Raw genomic sequence first — 17,653 nt, 5'->3', positions numbered from 1 at the left:
TCTTCCTGGGTTTTTGGCATGCAGGCGCATGCGATGATCAGCTGGCCTTTTTGAATGCGGCAGTGCCGGAAACTAGAAGAGCCTTTTGTTTTCCTGCATGAGCATGCGTGCCGGCCAGCTGATCATTGTGTGCCCATGCGTGCCAGAAACCCAGAATAGTAGCTGAAACCAGAAGTTCATTTTCAGGCACGCGCATTCACCCTGGGCAGCTCCTCTTCCGGGTTGTGGCCCAGATGCACACTCGCTGCTGAAAAGGTTCACCATCACTGCCCTATGGCATTGTTACATAGCCAGGAGACTACAATGTTAATGCATAGTAGTAGTTTGGCTGCCAATTTATTAGCTTTGTTATGGTAAATACTTGTGTGCTTTCCAGGGTGCATTCATTACAGGAGTGTGAGCTAGGTTCACATCAGAATGAAAGATGAGTGGCTCTTCCTGCATAGTCATCTTAAGCCCCCCTCCCTTCACCAGAGCCACCTTGCAAATGAACATCACAAGCAGGAAGGTTCAGAACTGGCAGGAATCTGACCATCTGCACAAAGCACCAGTTTGTCTCCCCAACTAAGTGGTACCTATTTATCTTCTTGCATACAACATTTCTTTCAAATTGCTAGGTGGGCAGAAGCTGAGGCAAGTGATGGGAGCTCAACCCACCATGCAGTGCTAGGACTCAAACCACCAAAGCAGAGACCATCACCAGTGTCATGAAGCCATTAAGCCACCTCTGCTGCTTACAATGAAAAACCTGACACATAAAAAAATACAATTAACCAGAAATCTCAAATGAATAAAGGAGCAACTTTTATGCCACTAAGAAATTTGTTTTATGTGTATTCAATAAAATCTCCAATTTTCTATAAAGAATACCTACATAGAAGTAATACCAATACAATTGAATATATTTTAATCTTCTACTATACAGTGAACTTTTTTGAAAAATTCAGAAGGATATACTTATAGTTCTTTCCTACTGCCCTCTTACCCAATTCTTACTGTATGTTGAATTTCCATTAAAAAAAATATTGGTGCTGCAATTGCAGAGTTACACACTGTTTTTTTTTTTTTAAATCCTCCCATCCTCATGAATATTTCTGTTTCTGATCATCTTGCTATCACACTGAAGTACCAGTGGTAAATACCATTTTTTCCTTCATTTTTTTCCCGCCAATTTCAATAAGCCCAATATAGATAAGGTAAATTGAGCTATGTGTTCTAATCCCAAAAGATTTTTTAAAAAAAAAAAATTATCTACATTTGTGGTTTTTTCAGTAAAGAACATATAAGATCTCAATTAAGATACAACACATGCTTTCTTATCCATTGTTTTATTTCATCTATTATTTTTTACTTGGTTCTTCCCCTGCAATTATATACATTTTGAACATGTTAATGTCTGAGAGCCGCATAGATCCCAAATGATTTGTGAGAATCACTAACGCTGAAATGCAATGCAACAAAATAAAATTATTTGTGGAAAATAAAATAGAACATTGTCTGGACTGGTCCCACCTGGGGTTAAAGATAGTTAAGGTGCTGAACTTTGATAATTGTCCCTTTTATCTAGTAATGTACTGTCTGGGGACTTAGATTAGATTTATCAGAATTAATGAAGGACAGTGCTGGGAAGCTGAGCTGACTTAAAGAAGGAATTGCTTCATTCAGAATGGTGATATTTGGAACAATATTTTTAGTGCTTTTGCATCCGGTTGCATCCAAAATTCCAAGGGCTAAATGCCACATCAGTAAGCCACTGCCTTTTCTTCATAAGCAATACCAACCAGGAGACCTCATTATTGTAGGCATTTTATCTAAGATATACATATTGACTTCCATGATGGACTTCAGTAAAGCACCCTCTAGTGATCTCTTTGATGACATTCTGTAAGTTTATTTTAAAACACACACATATTCCTTTCTAATGCCAATTGAGATGGTTTCCTCTCTGCCTGGGTAATGACATTCTTTCTGATTACATCATGAAGGAAAGATAGCATAGTAAGATTTAGTTAACCTCAGAAAAACCTCTATTAAAGGAAGCTCCTATGAGCCAAATCCAAGGGCTTTCAAAGAAGCAAGTATTTCTGATTATGGTTAATAATATACAATAACAATAACAATACAATACAATTCTTTATTGGCCAAGTGTGATTGGACACACAAGGAATTTGTCTTTGGTTCATATGCTCTCAGTGTACATAAAAAGAAAAGATCCATTCGTTAAGAATCATAAGGTACAACACTTAATAATAGTTATAGGGTACCGTCAAGCAACCAAATCATACTAGGAAATAATATAAATCGTAAGGATACAGCAACAAGTTACAGTCATATGTGGGAGGAGATGCATGATAGAAACAATGAGAAGATTAATAGTAATAGTAATGCAGACTTAATGAATAGTTTGACAGTGTTGAAGGAATTATTTCTTTAGCAGAGTGTTCAGGAAAAAAAACTGTTCTTGTGTCTAGTGGTGTGCAGTGCTCTATAGCGTCATTTTGAGGATAGGAGTTGAAACAGTTTATGTCTAGGATGTGAGGGGTCTGTAAATATTTTCACAGCCCTCTTTTTGACTCATGCAGTATACAGGTCCTCAATAGAAGGCAGGTTGGTAACAATTGTTTTTTCTGCAGTCCTAATTATCCTCTGAAATCTGTGTCTGTCTTGTTGGGTTGCAGAACCAAACCAGACAGTTATAGAAACGCAGATGACAGACTCAATAATTCCTCTGTAGAACTGTATCAGCAGCTCCTTGGGCAGTTTGAGCTTTCTGAGTTGGCGCAGAAAGAACATGCTTTGTTGTGCTTTTTTGATGATGTTTTTGATGTTAGGTGTCTATTTTAAATCTTGAGATATGGTAGAACCTAGAAATTTGAAGATCTCTACTGTTGATACTATGTTGTTTAGTATTGTAAGAGATGGTAGTATGGGAGGGTTTCTCCTAAAGTCTACCACCATTTCTACAGTTTTGAGTGTGTTCACTTTCAGATTGTTCTGGTCGCACCACAAGGCTAGTTGTTCAACCTCCCGTCTGTATGCAGATTCATCATTTTCTCGAATGAGACCGATCACTGTTGTGTCATCTGCAAACTTCAGTAGTTTAACAGATGGATCGTTTGAGATGCAGTCATTGGTATATAGAGAGAAGAGAAGTGGAGAGAGCACACGTCCTTGGGGGGGCCCTGTAGTTAATATTATGGTTAATAATATACAGAGCATGTCTTTAGTAGGTGAAAATCAAAGCTCAGTTCACATCAACTAATCTGTGATTCATTAAAAAAATTAAAATTAAAACTGGAATTTTCAGTCATATTTGAAAATTCCCATAATTGAATATTGTGATAAAAAAAGTAAAAATAAAAGAGTGTATAGAAGGAATAGGAAATTTTGCTAAATTATGCACAGATGGTTGGGAAACCTTTATAATATCCTGAAATGAAATAGACCAATGTTGTATTTGGCATTAAACATTATGTGACATGTTCTTTTTCTTTTACAGGGTCATGACACCAGTTTATCAGCAATTTCTGTCGTTGCAATTTAGTATTCGGGAGATCAACAAAAATCCCCAGATTTTACCTAATCATACTTTGGGTTTCTATATCTATAATAGCTACTTTAGTGCAAGTTGGACTTATCGTGCCTCATTAGAATTATTCTCTGCTGAAGGGAACTTGATCCCTAACTACAACTGTGATGTGCAAAACAGACCAATAGCTGTCATTGGAGGACCTACCTCTGCTGTTGGATTTCATTTGACAACCCTCCTGTCTATTTACAAGATGCCACAGGTACAATGCTTTATCAGAACATAGGCATTTTGTAAGTCTTTCATTCATTCATCTTTTTTTCCTTATGGCCATGCCTACTGTACAGTACAAGAATGCCATGTATGCTATAACTGGAATAAAGAGGTTGGACTTTAACAGTAACAGAGTTGGAAGGGAGCTTGGAGGTCATCTAGTCCAACCCCCTGCTCATGCAGGAGACCTGTGCTAGGATTTTGAACCTCCGAACTACCGACCTTTCTGATCGACAAGTCTTAGCCACTGAGCCACCTAGTCAGGATTTAAAGAAGAACCTGGGCTTCAAAGGAACATCTACTCTTGTGATTAGGAAACTTGGAGTGAGGGTTTAAGAAACTGAATAGATTAATTACAGATTCCAAACATTGGATATATTCTTTTTGCTCTTGGCTTTAATGAAGGTGGGGGGGGGGAATGCTAGAAATTAGGAATGGATACCTGAAGATTAAACAATGGAGACATCCTCTTATCATGCTGTCAATAAGCATCTGTGTATAATTTAGAGCATCAACCTAAAAAGTTTTACAAGGCTTAGCACCAAAATATATTTGCAGTGTCTTTCTTTAAGCATTGAAGACAAAGGTCTTCCAGAGGGTTTTGTGATATCTTAGTTGGGATATAGATGGTCTTTGTTATTTATTAAGCATGTAGAATAACAGAGTTAGAAAGGACCTTGGAGGTCTTCTAGTCCAACCTCCTGCTTAGGCAGCAAACCCTACACCACTTCAAACAAATGGTTATCCAACATCTTCTTAAAAACTTCCAGTGTTGGAGCATTGACAACTTCTGGAGGCAAGTTGTTCCACTGATTAATTGTTCTCACTGTCAGGAAATTTCTCCTTAGTTCTAAGTTGCTTGTCTCCTTGATTTGTTTCCACCCATTGCTTCTTGTCCTACCCTCAGGTGCTTTGGAGAATAGCTTGACTCCCTCTTCTTTGTGGCAGCCCCTGAGATATTGGAACATTGCTATCATGTCTCCCCAAATCCTTCTTTTCATAAGACTACACATATCCAGTTCCAGCAACTGTTCTTTATATGTTTTAGCCTCCAGTCCCCCAATTATCTTTGTTGCTCTTTTCTGCCCTCTTTCTAGAGTCTCAACATTTTTTTTTTTACATTTTTTTACAAATTACATTAAATTTGTATTCAATGTTCATTACTTTATTTATGGATCCTGGATGGATGGATAAAACCAGGATGTGAAATTAATAAATTTAAGAAAATATTGAAAAGCTATTGATAAATTCTCAGAATGTAAAACTATCATAATTGTCTTCAAATGTAATATTATTTGAGCATATACCAAATTGGATACCACAGGAATATCGTATCCATATTCTCCACCACTGACATAAAGTGAGAAAAGATATTGTGTTATGTGGATGATCTCTTGCGAAATTCTAATATAGGGTTTATTTTGCTGATGTCAATTGAGTAAAAGATTATTTCTTATATAGTCAAATGCATTATTAAATTTCTTCAAGCCATTTATTCCTGTTCAATTCTATGTAATTTATCTCCTGATTTCATTCCCATATTTTCTTCAGTTCATCTATGGCTCGGCTCCAGAGATGAATATAAAAACGCAGATTGCTTCATATCAACAGATGTTTCCAGATGTTGATCTTCAGTACAAGGGAATTCTCCACTTACTCCTCAAATTCAGATGGACATGGATTGGGTTGGTTTATATGGATAATGAGAATGGTGAAAAGTTTGTACATGATGTGGTTCCCATGTTTTCCCAGAGAGGTATCTGCTTTGCTTTCATTGAAAAGTCACCAACTGTTTCTTATTCCAATGACATTACTGATGCAATGGACACTGCGATTAAGTTGTTCAACGTTATCATGAGGAGCACTGCAAACGTAATGATAATTCATGGTGAAATTGATGACATGGTAGTTTTGAGACTATTTCCAGGCCTGTCAAATTTGGAAGGAGTACCACTATTGGCAAACGTTAAGGTGTGGGTTATGACCGCGCAGATGGATTTCATGTCGCTTCCCTTTCAAAGAAACGAGAAGATAGACTTTCTCCACGGTGCTTTATCCTTTTCAATTCACTCAAAGAAGGTGTTGGGATTCCAGAAATTTCTTCAGACAAGAAAGCCTGACTTTGAGAAAGAGGATAGCTTTATCAAGCTCTTCTGGAAAAATGCATTTGAATGTTCATTCTCCAACTCTGTGATAAATGATGGTGAAGAAGAAGTCATATGCACTGGAGAGGAAAAACTGGAGACTCTTCCTACATCTGTGTTTGAAATGGACATGACTGGCCACAGCTACAGTATCTACAATGCAATCTATGTGGTAGCACATGCTTTGCATGCCATGCTGTCATCTACATTCATGTTCAGAGCAGAAAACCATGAAGCCCAACTGAACATAATAGAAAAACAATTCTGGAAGGTAATATGTTGATTTTTTTTATCTAAAAATCATTTTCTCTTTAATTTGACTGATTTGAGATTACTTTTAAAATTAGATTAATGTACTATATATTGATATGAGATAGAGTGCCCCAAAATTGTGATGTTTCTAAATTATTTTTACTTGATAAGTTCATTTTTCTCATATAGCAGTATTATACGTATGTACTTCCAGCTACCAAAATCTATATACTTTAATTTTTTACAATTTCAATTCTTTTTAGACTGCATTTAAATTGCAAGTTTGTCCCTCCAAAAATATATTGCCCACTAGTTTTATCCACACAGTAATTGCTATATTCCTCTAACATATCTTTTAGTATGGGAAGTTGGAAATCACAACTTATTAATTATTTTTAATTGTTTTTTAATTAATAATAAAAAGGAGAAAATTGGTGATAAATTGTTAAAAAGAAGAAAAAAGAATACAAAAAATGTTTTAAAAAACAAGTGAAAATATGACAAAAATATATGGTATGTTATTATATCAATGAACAGTACAATTCTATATATACTTTTCTCATGAAAATATTATTCAACTACATATATATTTCTATTGCATAATCTTTTTATTTACTTGTTCTGTATAAATGAGCCGCATAATTAATTGTATTTGACCATACAAAATCTATATCTATAGGTATCCACTCATAGGTGGCAAGAACAATTAGATCTTCAATACGTTGAGTGAAAGGGGCCACAGATTTATCTTTTCAATGCTGCAATATCAATCTTTTGACCCTAGTAAGACCTTACTGTATATACTGGAAATCATAACTAATAAATAACCTCTTTTTGTAATCTAATGCTTTCAAAAGCATGCACTAATTTTCAGTAAGATTTATTTAATAATATTGCATTACTAAAAGGGACATGGTGGCTCACTGGCTAAAATGCTGAGCTTGTCAATCAAAAGGTTGGCAGTTCAGCAGTTCAAATCCCTAGTGCCGCGTAATGGGGTGAGCTCCCATTACTTGTCCCAGCTTCTGCCAACCTAGCAGTTTCAAAGCACGTAAAAAATGCAAGTAGAAAAATAGGGACCACCTTTGGGGGGAAGGTAACAGTGTTCCGTGTGCCTTTGGCATTTATTAATTGCCAGTCACATAACCACAGAGACATCTGTTATGTCCTTATAAGGACATCCGCCGGGGGATTGGTCACTTCCACTGGTGGGAAGTTTGAACAGCTGTCATTGGCTGGCTGGCTGGCCCGAGCAGAATATAAGGAGGCTCAGGAGCCACTGCCAGCAGTCTGTTTTTCACCATTCTAATAAAGAGCTGAACGGACCAGAGCTGAGTCGCTTTTCTTTCCAGCGCCGATCTAACACTGGTGACGAAGGACTAGAGAAGAACCGACGAAGAGCTGCAAGCCAACTGCCACCTTAAGCAAAGAGCTGAAGCACGAGCTAAGTCACTACCATGTCTGGACCACAAATCTCAATGGCTCCATTCAACCCGAGCACTGAGAAATGGAAGTCCTTCATGGTTCGCTTCAGGCAGTTCCTGGCGGGAAGCGGCTTCACAGACCTAGATGACAGCAGAAAGAGGGCTCTCTTCCTGGCGCACTGCGGGTCGGAGGTCCTGGAAATGGCCATGGACCTCGTGGCACCGCTGGATATCGAGCAGATGCCGTGGTCCGAGCTACAGGAAGTGCTCCAGGACCATTACGCCCCAGTAAGCACGCCTCTGGCCAACCGATTTGACTTCCACCAGAGAAATCAAGCAGAAGGAGAATCGGTCAAGGAATTCATTTCGGCGCTCCGGAAGATCGTGGCCAGCTGCGAATTTGAAAATGTGGACGTTCAGCTGCGGGACCGCATCGTCTTCGGCATGAGGGACAGCACAGTACAGAAAAAGCTCCTCAGCCGAAAGAAAGTGTCCCTAAAAGAGGTAATCGAGGAAGCCACAGCCGCCGAGTCCTCTGATAGGGCAGCAGCCGCAATGAGAAGATCCAAGGGGATCCACAAGGTCCGCAGGAACCCACAGCCATCATTGGATGAGACCTCCACGGGGTCGGACTCTGACTCTGAGATGGCCATCCATAAGGTCACAAGACCCCAACGGCGGGAAAAACCCAAAATGGTGGATGGGAGGAACGTTGTGCCAGCTGCAAAGGGGACCATCCTCGCGCCAGATGTTGCTGGCGGGATGCAACATGCAGATGCTGCCAGAGGAAGGGCCACATTGCGGAAGCCTGCAGGGCGGCAGAGCCAAGTTTTGAGCCTCCCAGACCCACAGACCGCGAATACCAGAGGAGATCCAAACGGTCCCAGTACCCGCGGCGAGATGGTGACGGCCACCCCAAGAGCAGAGGGATCCACCAGACAACAATTGCACACACTGCAGCAGAGGGGTCTGACAAGTTCCACGTGACCGTCTACGTGGAAGGGGCCCCATGCCCCATGGAAATAGACTCAGGCTCACCGTACTCCATCATAGCCTGGGACCAGCTAAAAAGACTTCAACCGCGGCTATCCAGGAAACAGCTAGAGCCATTCCAAGCGAAGTTGGTGGATTTCGGAGGGCACTCCATCGACATCCTGGGACGGACCAACATCTGGGTGAAGTTCAAGGACTTCGAAGGACGCCTCCCCATCGCCGTTGTCAAGGAAGCCCGTCCAACCCTACTAGGCATGGAGTGGTTCAAGCCCCTAGGGCTCACGATTGGCGGAATCAACTAAATTCAGGCTAGTGCACTCGACCAGCTCTTAGAGGACTTCAAGGACGTCTTCGATGGGAGCCTAGGTAAATTTCTGGGGAAACCCATTTATTTCAATTTAGACCCCAAAATTGTACCCATTCGGCTCAAGCCCCACAAGTTCCGTTTGCCCTCAGGCCTAAGGTGGATGCCCAGCTAGATAAACTAATTGCCCAGGGCATTCTGGAACCGATTGATCATGCGGCATGGGAGACCCCCATTGTGACTCCCATGAAGCATGATGGATCTGTGCGCATCTGCGCTGACTATAAGTGTACCATCAACCGGGCACTGCCGCAGAGCACATATCCCGTGCCAGTGGTGCAACATCTGTTGCATTTGCTTGGCAGCGGGACCATTTTCGCGAAACTGGACCTGGCCCAGGCTTACCAGCAATTGCCAGTAGATGAAAGGACTGCGGAGGCACAAACAATCATCACACACAGGGGGGCTTTTAAGTGCAACCGTCTCCAATTTGGAGTCAGCGCTGCCCCAGGAATTTTTCAATCAATGATGGAACGCCTTCTCCAAGGCATTCCTGGGGTGGTACCTTACTTCAACGACGTATTAATCTCTGGAAACTCGTAAGCCCAACTGATGGAACGGCTCAGGCTTGCCCTACAGCGGTTCCAGGCGAAGGGCCTAAGAGTTAGAAGGGACAAATGCGTTGTTGGGGTCCAGGAGATTGAGTTCCTGGGCTATCTAATCGATAGCAAGGGCATCCACCCCACCAAAAGCAAGGTCAGGGCTATACACGAGGCTCCAGCCCCCAAATCAAAAACAGAGCTTCAGGCCTTTCTGGGTCTGCTGAATTTTTATAGTGTTTTTCTGAACCAGAAAGCCACCGTTGCTGAACCGCTCCACCGCCTGCTAGGGAAGGCGGTACCCTGGAAGTGGGAAGAGGAAGAAGAGGCAGCATTCTGGAAAATCAAGTCTTCTCTCCTCCGACAGCGTCCTCATCCAATACCATGAGTCGCTCCCACTGATCCTGACCTGTGACGCCTTACCGTATGGAGTTGGAGCTGTCCTCAGCCACCAGCTGCCCAGTGGCACCAAAGCCCCCATTGCTTACTTCTCCAAAACCATGTCATCAGCGGAGCGGAACTACAGCCAGCTCGATAAGGAAGCCCTCGCCATCGTAGCCAGCATTAAACGCCTCCATGAATACCTGTATGGAAGGTCGTTTACAATTGTCACTGATCACAAGCCTCTACTTGGACTGCTCGCCGGGGACAAGCCAACGCCACCCTACATGTCGCCCAGGATGACACGCTGGGCCATCTTCCTCTCCGGCTATGCCTACAGACTCATCCATCGCCCCGGCAAGAACATCTCCAATGCTGACGGCCTCAGCAGATGCCCCCTGCGAGAACCAGTCGTTGACCCGGCAATTACCCTCGGACTTCACCACATAGACAATGATCAGACGTGCCCGGTGTCATCTGCAATGGTGGAGACCCACACACTGAGGGACAAGACCCTCAAACAGGTACTCTCATGGACGTTGAGGGGTTGGCCGACCGGAAGAGTGGGCGAAGAATTCACCCATTCATACGGAGGCAGCACGAACTGACCACCATGAATGGCTGCCTCCTCTGGGGTGACCGGGTCGTGATCCCTCCCACACTACAGAAGAGCACCTTAGAAACCCTCCATAGCGGCCATCCGGGCATAGTTCGCATGAAGGCGCTGGCACGGTGCTACGTTTGGTGGCCCGCCTTGGACAAAGACATAGAGGCGTGGATCGCTAGGTGTGACCCGTGCCAAGCAACGAGACCAGCACCCCCTCAAGCCCAGCCGACTGAGTGGGAGAAGCCCAGTGGCCCGTGGTCAAGAATACATATCGACTTTGCGGGGCCAATGAACGAAAAGTCCCTCCTCATCATCGTGGATGCGTTCTCAAACTGGCTGGAGGTCATCGCGATGCCGTCCACCACGACAGAGGCCACCATCAGGGCACTCCGCTGCCTATTTGCCACACACGGGCTGCCGGACATCCTGGTCTCCGACAACGGCCTGCAACTCACAGCCAAGACCATGGAGGATTTCCTGGCAAGCCAAGGCATCCGGCATGCCCTCATCGCCCCGTACAGGCCAGCTGGAAATGGACAAGTAGAAAAAATGGTACAGCTCACGAAGGACACGCTCACCAGGATGGGCCCAGGAGACTGGCAGGAACAAATCGACAAGTTCCTGCTGGCACAACACATCACACCGCACGCCACAATGAAGAAAAGCCCAGCCGAGCTTCTGATGGGGAGAAGGCTCCGCTCACCGCTAGATAGACTCCATCCACAGTACAACCCAAAAGACAAGCTGATTAACACCACCGACGCTAAGCTTCGCTAGCGGCGACTTGGTGTTCGCGCTCAACTTTCAGGGCCAGCCGAAGTGGATCAAAGGTCGGATCAGGAGAGTGACGGGCCCAAGATCATACGAGGTGGAGCTGGATGACGGCCGGTCATGCAGAAGGCACATCGACCAACTCCACAAAAGGGTGAGGGGAGTTGAAGGAAACCACCCCGACGAGGTAGGACTGCCACACCCAGACGAGGTAGACCTACAACACCCCGTCGAGGTAGACCTACCACCCCCCAGTGAGGTAGGCCTGCCATACCCAGACGAGGTCGGCCTACAACACCCCTGCGAGGTAGGCCTATGCACCCCCACAGGGTAGGTCCGCAACCTCACGGCGAAGGGGACGACCGCCAGCAGCGCAGCCAGAGCCCAGTAGGCCGGGGCCGACCCAGCGGGACGAGGCACCAAGCCAACGGCGACGATGACCAGCGACCCTCCGAAACATGGCATCACCAGTATCAGGACGAGGTAGACCAGGGACAACCTGACCCGGAAAACCAACACCAACCCGACCAAGTCGACATCAGCCAGCCAGACGAGGGAGACCTACACCAGCACAGTGAGGTAGGACATCAACCATCCACCCCTCCATGTCCACACGAACCCGGCAGAGTCGACCACCACCACCCCAGCAATGTTGACTGGTGCCACCACACCGAGAGGACCCAACGCCAGCCCTGCAGGGGAGGACTGCAACACCCCAGAAGGGGTCCCCAGCCAGGGGGGGACCCCGCCACCATTGACCGGGGAAGCCCACAGAAGCAAGCCAGAGACCAAAAGAAACAACCAAGGGTCCTACCGGGATTCAGCTGTCCAATCCAACTCCGCGACGAACGACAGGAACCAACCCAACATCATCCTGGCAGCAAGGAGGTAATCCACCAGCTGCGGGGCGAGCCGGCCACTCCAGCTGGAGGCGCTAGGCGAGGCCCCGCACACTCAACGGCCGATTTCCGGGACTGCCCACCGGGGGGACGAGTACCAGCAGGAGCCAGCCCCATCGGGAGCAGCACCGGAGAACGAACTGCACCGCGCAGGTCAGGTAGGACCATTGTCCGTCCCGCCTACCTGCGCAACTACGTGACTCACTTACGCCACAGAATGATTGACTGAGGACTAAGAGGGGAGGGGTGTTATGTCCTTATAAGGACATCCGCCGGGGGATTGGTCACTTCCACCGGTGGGAAGTTTGAACAGCTGTCATTGGCTGGCTGGCTGGCCCGAGCAGAATATAAGGAGGCTTGGGAGCCACTGCCAGCTGTCTGTTTTTCACCATTCTAATAAAGAGCTGAACGGACCAGAGCTGAGTCGCTTTTCTTTCCAGCGCCGATCTAACAACATCTTCAGACAGCGCTGGCCCTTCAGCTTTGAAATGGAGATGGGCACCACCCCCTAGAGTCAGGAACGACTATTTATTAATTATTTATTTATTAGTCATATTTCTATGATGCCCACTCTCCAAGGACTCTGGGCGGCTTACACCAAAGACAGTATACTAAATAGCATATTGCGCCCAACAATCCGGGTCCTCATTTTACCCACCTCAGAAGGATGGAAGGCTAAGTCAACCTTGAGCCGGTGAGATTTGATCCGCTGATCTGCTGAACTAGCAGTCAGCTGAAGTAGCTGCAGTACTGCACTCTAACCACTGCGCCACCTCGGCTCGACTAGCGCATATGTGCGAGGGGAAACTTTACCTTCATTGCATTACTTGCTAGTTTTCTTAAATCTATTCAAGGATTTAACAATTGAATTCTACAAATAAAACATATGTTCATTTACACCTCTTTCTTTCTTTTAATCAGCTCAACCATTTTGTGAGAACAATCTCATTCAACAATGGTGTGGGGGAAAAAGTTTCCTTCAACCAGAATGGAGAGTTGGAGGCGGGATTTGATATTATGAACTGGATCACTTTTCCTAACCAGTCTTTCCTGAGATTTAAAATTGGAGGAATAAACAGAATGGACTCCCAAGGAGAAACATTATCTTTTTCTGAAGAATTTATTGAATGGCCGAGGAGGTTTAATCAGGTATGGCCCAATTTCATTCCTGTAAATGAAAAGTAGATTAATAATAAATGTTGGGACTCTTTTTTTCACTTCCTCTTTCTCTGGAATATAAGAAAAAGAATAATACAGCAATAAAATGCAGCAGGAAACAATACACATCATAGTAACCATGAGCTCCACAACCTTGCTTTGTGTTCTGCTTTCCCTCCATTTTTATATGCCTGCCATACAACTCTGATTTCCTTATTGAACTGAAATCTCAATAAGAAATGTCAAGGGAGACTTTATTTCAAGGTCTAGAACAACGGTGTCATATTCAAGGCCTGTGGGCCAGATCCATGGGTGCTTAGATCCAGCCCATGGGGCCAGTCTAGAAACAGCAAAGGACTGGCCCACAGTGCATCTGCCAGCAGAAACAGAGCTTGGGGGGCTCCTGGGGCCCTCTGCCAGTGAAAACAGGGCCTGGGGGCATATACACCCCCCCTGCTGGCAGAGGGCTGTAAGAGGCCATTGCAGCCAAGAATCAGAAGTGTGGGGGGGGTACATGCACCTCCCTGAGCTTCATTTTTGCTGGCAGGGGGCTATCAAAACAAACTAAAGACAAAACAAAAGGAGAAATGTTTCCTCTTTTGCATTTGAGCATGGAAAGGAAAAGGAGAAAGGGAAAGAGGAAAGGCAAAGAAAAAGATGGGAAGAGAGCAAGGAAGGAAAAATAAGGAAAGAGGGGAAGGAAGAAGGAAGGAGAAGGAAGAAGGAAGAGAGGGAGGGAGGGAGGGAGATTATAATGAGAGTAAGAGATTTATTATTTATTTATTTATTAGTTTGATTTATATGCCGCCCTTCTCTGGAGACTCAGGGTGGCTTACAATGCTTTTAAGCAATAGCCTTCATACTTTTGTATATACCTGCTTAGTAGGGCTTTTTGCCCCCCCCCAGCAGTGTTCTATTTTATACAAAGTCAGCTTATTGCCCCCACAAACCGGGTCCTCCTTTGGGTCTCAAGGAAGTCCTGCATTAGCACTTGGCCACCACAGGTACCCCTGACATGAGTCCCATGTCATGCCCACCATGGGCACCCCTAGTCACATCCAGCATTGCCCACACCCATCATGGCCATGTCCTCCATGGCCATGCCCACCCCCCAGGCCTCCCAAGTCAAACACAACCCTGATGTGGCCCTCAATTAAATCAAGCTTGACACCCCTTGTCTAGAAGAAGGAGAAATATAACTCAATCCTAAGTATTTAAAGAAAGAAATAAAGAACCCTCTCATATCTGGAAAAAGATCACTAACATATTTCATAAATTTATCTAATTCTACACAGTGCACTATGACTGCACTGTCCCCCCCCACTCCCTATTTTTAAATTAAGACATTTCTAGTTATCAAACTTCCTCTTTCATTAACATCAAACATTAGACACCCCAACAACAGATTGGGGTGTTTTAAATCTGGCTAAAGCATTTAATGTATTTTAAATGGTTTTTAACGTTTGTATTATGTATATTTTACTTTTTTGGCTGTTCACCGCCCTGAGTCCTTTGGGAGTAGGGCGGTATATAAATTTAATTATAAATAAATAAAAATAAATAAAAACAACAATAGAAAATATGGATGATACTTTTAAAAGTTTTGGTATCACAAAAGTCCAGTTTTATTTAATTAAAAGGATTCACTTCTTTCACTTCTGAACAGACCCAACCTCTTTCTTGGTGTAATGACAAGTGTCATTCAGGATACAGTAAGAGCAAAATAGAAGAAAAGCCATTTTGTTGCTACAATTGCCTTCAGTGTCCAGATGGAAAAATTGCTAACCAGGAGGGTAAGAGATATTCTTACCTATTGTAAAGCTTATGAAGATGATGTTACTGAAAAAAAATAATCATAATAATAATTTCAGTGGTGATGTGCCCAATAGCTTTGGAAATTAGATAGATGATAGGTGATAGTTTGATGATTAATAATGATAGATAGATAGATAGATAGATAGATAGATAGATAGATAGATAGATAGATGATAGATAGATAGATAGATAGATGATGGATGGATAGAAGAGAGAGAGAGAGAGAGAGAGAGAGAGAGAGAGAGAGAGAGAGAGAGAGAGAGAGAGAGAGAGAGAGAGATGGGAAAACTGGTAGTTAAATTGCTGGGTGGCTATGTCCCTCCCCGCCCTGCCCCTTCCAGGAGTCCCCATGAACCCTGTTTTTGCTCCCAGGAGGCAACAGGGAGGCCTCCTAGGCCCAAAATGGGGCACGGGGGGGAGCCCCCCCTTGCTTTTTTTGCTCCCAGGAGGCTTCAGGGAGGCCTCCTAGACCCAAAACTGGGCACAGGAGGCCGACATTCCCCCCCCCCCCCATGTCCCATTTTTGCTCCCAGGGGTGGTGGTGCAGGAAGCCAAGTGCTGCCTGTCACACTCCCTGGCCATGCCCACCATGGCCATGCCTACCCAGCCAGTGATTAGGACAGAAAGCCGGTTGTTAAATTATTTGAATCCCACCATGGATAGAAAGGTGATGGATGGATAGATAGATAGATAGATAGATAGATAGATAGATAGATGGATGGATTGATGGATGGAGAATGATTTGAATGAAATTTGAACTGTAAGGATTTGTAAAACAAATTCATAAATGCTCTATTTATTACCACTCTTTTAATTAAAAGAAATAAAGTACTGACATAGGTGCAAAAAATCCATTTTACTCATAACAGTGAAAATTAAAATCTCTTTTGAATTTCCATTTAGAATATTCTTTACATTTCATCATTTACATCACATGTTCATTCTCTTACTTTATGGAATACATTTAAACTCTTTCTTTTTTCAAGTATACATTTTTGAATATGCTTTTCAGTAAATTTCCTCTAAATGTTTGGGTTTTTTTTAAAGTTAAATACTGCATTGATGTTGCAGAAAAATATTAAAAATAAAGTTTCCAGTTCTATTAATTCATGAGAACAAAATTCTATTTTTTTTTTAATATCCTGAGCAGGGAATCTTGGGAATATAGCTTTAAGCAAACTATATAAGTAGGTTTGCTTTTCATATTTTAAGCCAGAAGACAGTAAAAGTTTTCTTTTGATTCTTTTGGTACAATTTCAGTATTTATATCTAACTTGATATTATCTTTTGTAGATATGGATGATTGTGTTCAATGTCCAGAATATCAGTACCCAAACAAGAAACAGGACTCCTGTATCCCGAAAATTATAACATTTCTGATGTATGAAGAGCAACTAGGCGCCATTTTGGCAGGTTCCACTCTTTTCTGTTCTTTGACTACACTAGTAATTTTTTGGATATTTGTGAAGAATAAGAACACTCCTCTAGTTAAAGCCAACAACCAGGGTCTCACCTATATTCTTCTTATTGCTCTCCTTTTGTGTTTTCTTTGTGCTTTGTTATTCATTGGCCGGCCTTCCAAGGTGACATGTGCCCTTCGTCAAACTGCATTTGGCATCATCTTCTCAGTGGCCATTTCTTGCGTTTTGGCCAAGACCATCATTGTGGTTGCAGCTTTCATGGCCACCAAGCCAGGTTCAAAGATGACCAAATGGGTGGGGAAAAGATTAGGCGTGTCCATAGTATTTTGCTGCTCTTTTATTCAAATTATGATTTGTACTACATGGCTGACAACTTTTCCCCCATTCCCAGATGTTGACATGAATTCAATAACAGAAGAAATCATCTTGGAATGTAATGAAGGATCAGTTTTCATGTTCTACTGTGTCTTGGGCTTTTTGGGATTGCTTGCTTTTGTCAGCTTCATAGTGGCTTTTCTAGCAAGAAAGTTGCCTAATACATTCAATGAAGCCAAGCATATTACCTTCAGTATGTTGATCTTTTGCTCAGTCTGGGTATTGTTTCTTCCAACTTATCTGAGCACAAAAGGGAAATATATGGTTGCTGTAGAGATTTTCTCTATTATAGCCTCCAGTGCTGCATTGCTAATTTTCATCTTTTCTCCTAAATGTTTTATCATTGTTTTGAGACCTGACCTGAATAGGAAACAGCAACTAACAAAGACAAAACTATAGAAGGGCATCCCAAAGGTGCTTTTCTCAAGAGACAACTGGATTTTCTGTTTTTCTTTGAAGGTGTTTTGCTTTTCATCCAGGAAGGTTCTTCAGGTCTTGGATGAGAAGCGAAACATCTTCAAAGAAAAACCAGAAAGTTCAGTTGCCTCTTGAAAAAGCACCTTTGGGACAACCATGACCAGGATGACTGAGAATCTCCATAGAGATATAGAAGGACATGTATAGCCCTTTAATCATTTTAAATTTGATTGTAGTGATATACCCATATACAGTGGTGAAATTTATTTATTTTTATTACCGGTTCTGTGG

At 43.3% G+C, this 17,653-nt stretch overlaps 1 protein-coding gene across 1 annotated transcript; it reads left to right on the top strand.

The window, feature by feature from the left end:
- The first annotated feature begins 5,377 nt into the window (after positions 1-5,377).
- LOC139324490 (vomeronasal type-2 receptor 26-like) lies at positions 5,378-17,344 on the top strand. The gene is made up of 4 exons (XM_070954202.1): positions 5,378-6,217; positions 13,098-13,325; positions 15,001-15,127; positions 16,443-17,344. The coding sequence occupies exons 1-4, from the start codon at positions 5,378-5,380 to the stop codon at positions 17,342-17,344; spliced, it is 2,097 nt and encodes a 698-aa protein (XP_070810303.1).
- Positions 17,345-17,653: the final 309 nt, after the last annotated feature.

The sequence above is a fragment of the Pituophis catenifer genome, unplaced genomic scaffold, assembly GCF_029215685.1.
Source record: "Pituophis catenifer annectens isolate HBS135680 unplaced genomic scaffold, rPitCat1.0.hap2 SCAF_15, whole genome shotgun sequence".
NCBI classification, from domain to species: domain Eukaryota; kingdom Metazoa; phylum Chordata; class Lepidosauria; order Squamata; family Colubridae; genus Pituophis; species Pituophis catenifer.
This window is presented reverse-complemented; position numbering and strand designations above follow the sequence as displayed.

What these genes read in the sequence shown, in the direction of transcription:
- LOC139324490 (XM_070954202.1), top strand. Translation starts at nt 5,378, where the DNA reads ATGAATATAAAAACGCAGATTGCTTCATATCAACAGATGTTTCCAGAT. An exon ending in GGCCGAGGAGGTTTAATCAG is followed by an intron (nt 13,326 to 15,000) that starts GTATGGCCCAAT and finishes ACTTCTGAACAG; the next exon opens with ACCCAACCTCTTTCTTGGTG. An exon ending in AAAAATTGCTAACCAGGAGG is followed by an intron (nt 15,128 to 16,442) that starts GTAAGAGATATT and finishes TATCTTTTGTAG; the next exon opens with ATATGGATGATTGTGTTCAA.